The 638-nt window shown below is 40.6% G+C and overlaps 1 protein-coding gene across 1 annotated transcript; it reads right to left on the bottom strand.

Annotated features, from left to right (window-relative positions):
- Positions 1-78: 78 nt before the first annotated feature.
- On the bottom strand, positions 79-275 carry SARC_18089 (hypothetical protein; the record flags this gene model as incomplete). The annotated part of the gene is made up of 1 exon (XM_014287828.1): positions 79-275. A coding segment is annotated over one exon (197 nt), but the record flags the coding sequence as incomplete, so codon positions are not given.
- Between the last annotated feature and the right edge of the window lie 363 nt (positions 276-638).

The raw sequence follows: 638 nt of genomic DNA, 5'->3' as shown, positions 1-638 counted from the left end.
TTACCTTTTTACATAAGTATACGCAACTTTGCTCAATGTCGGAGTATAGAACGCCATATGTACATCCACAAACGCCGCCTACACCACCTGTGTAGCATCACACCAACGCACCCGATTGGAGTCATGCGCTATATTCCTCGTCAAGACAAAGTTGCTCTCTAATTGGCCCATATCCGTCAGCAGTACTTCTGCTGCTTCAACGGATTGTATGTGCTGTGTGTACAAGGGCGCGTTGGACTCCACAAAGACGGGTGTGAAGACCTTGTAGCCTCCACCTGTTAATATGGTTATCACGAGCGTGTGTTTATTGTTGAATAAATATATTATATAAATATATATATATGCATAATTTTATTTCAAGATCCGCTAGTACGATTATTCAATGGGATGTGTGCTGCTTTTTTAAGGCACAGTGGTTTCCACAATTGCAGACGTTAAGACCATGTAAATCCCACTTACGCATTCCAAAAGCACAAATATGCATCAGAGCTCCCGATCAAATTATATGTGGAGTGAATGTGCTCGAATGTGCGCTCGTGTTTATAGCCCCTGAAACTATCTTCTACGACCTGCATTGTTATAAGGCAAATTCTATAGACACACATCCTAAATCATCAGATAAATATATATATATGTGT

Source organism: Sphaeroforma arctica (genome assembly GCF_001186125.1).
Source record: "Sphaeroforma arctica JP610 unplaced genomic scaffold supercont1.13662, whole genome shotgun sequence".
Taxonomy (NCBI): domain Eukaryota; class Ichthyosporea; order Ichthyophonida; genus Sphaeroforma; species Sphaeroforma arctica.
The sequence above is the reverse complement of the archived record's forward strand: the minus strand, read 5'-3'. Positions and strand labels throughout refer to the sequence as shown.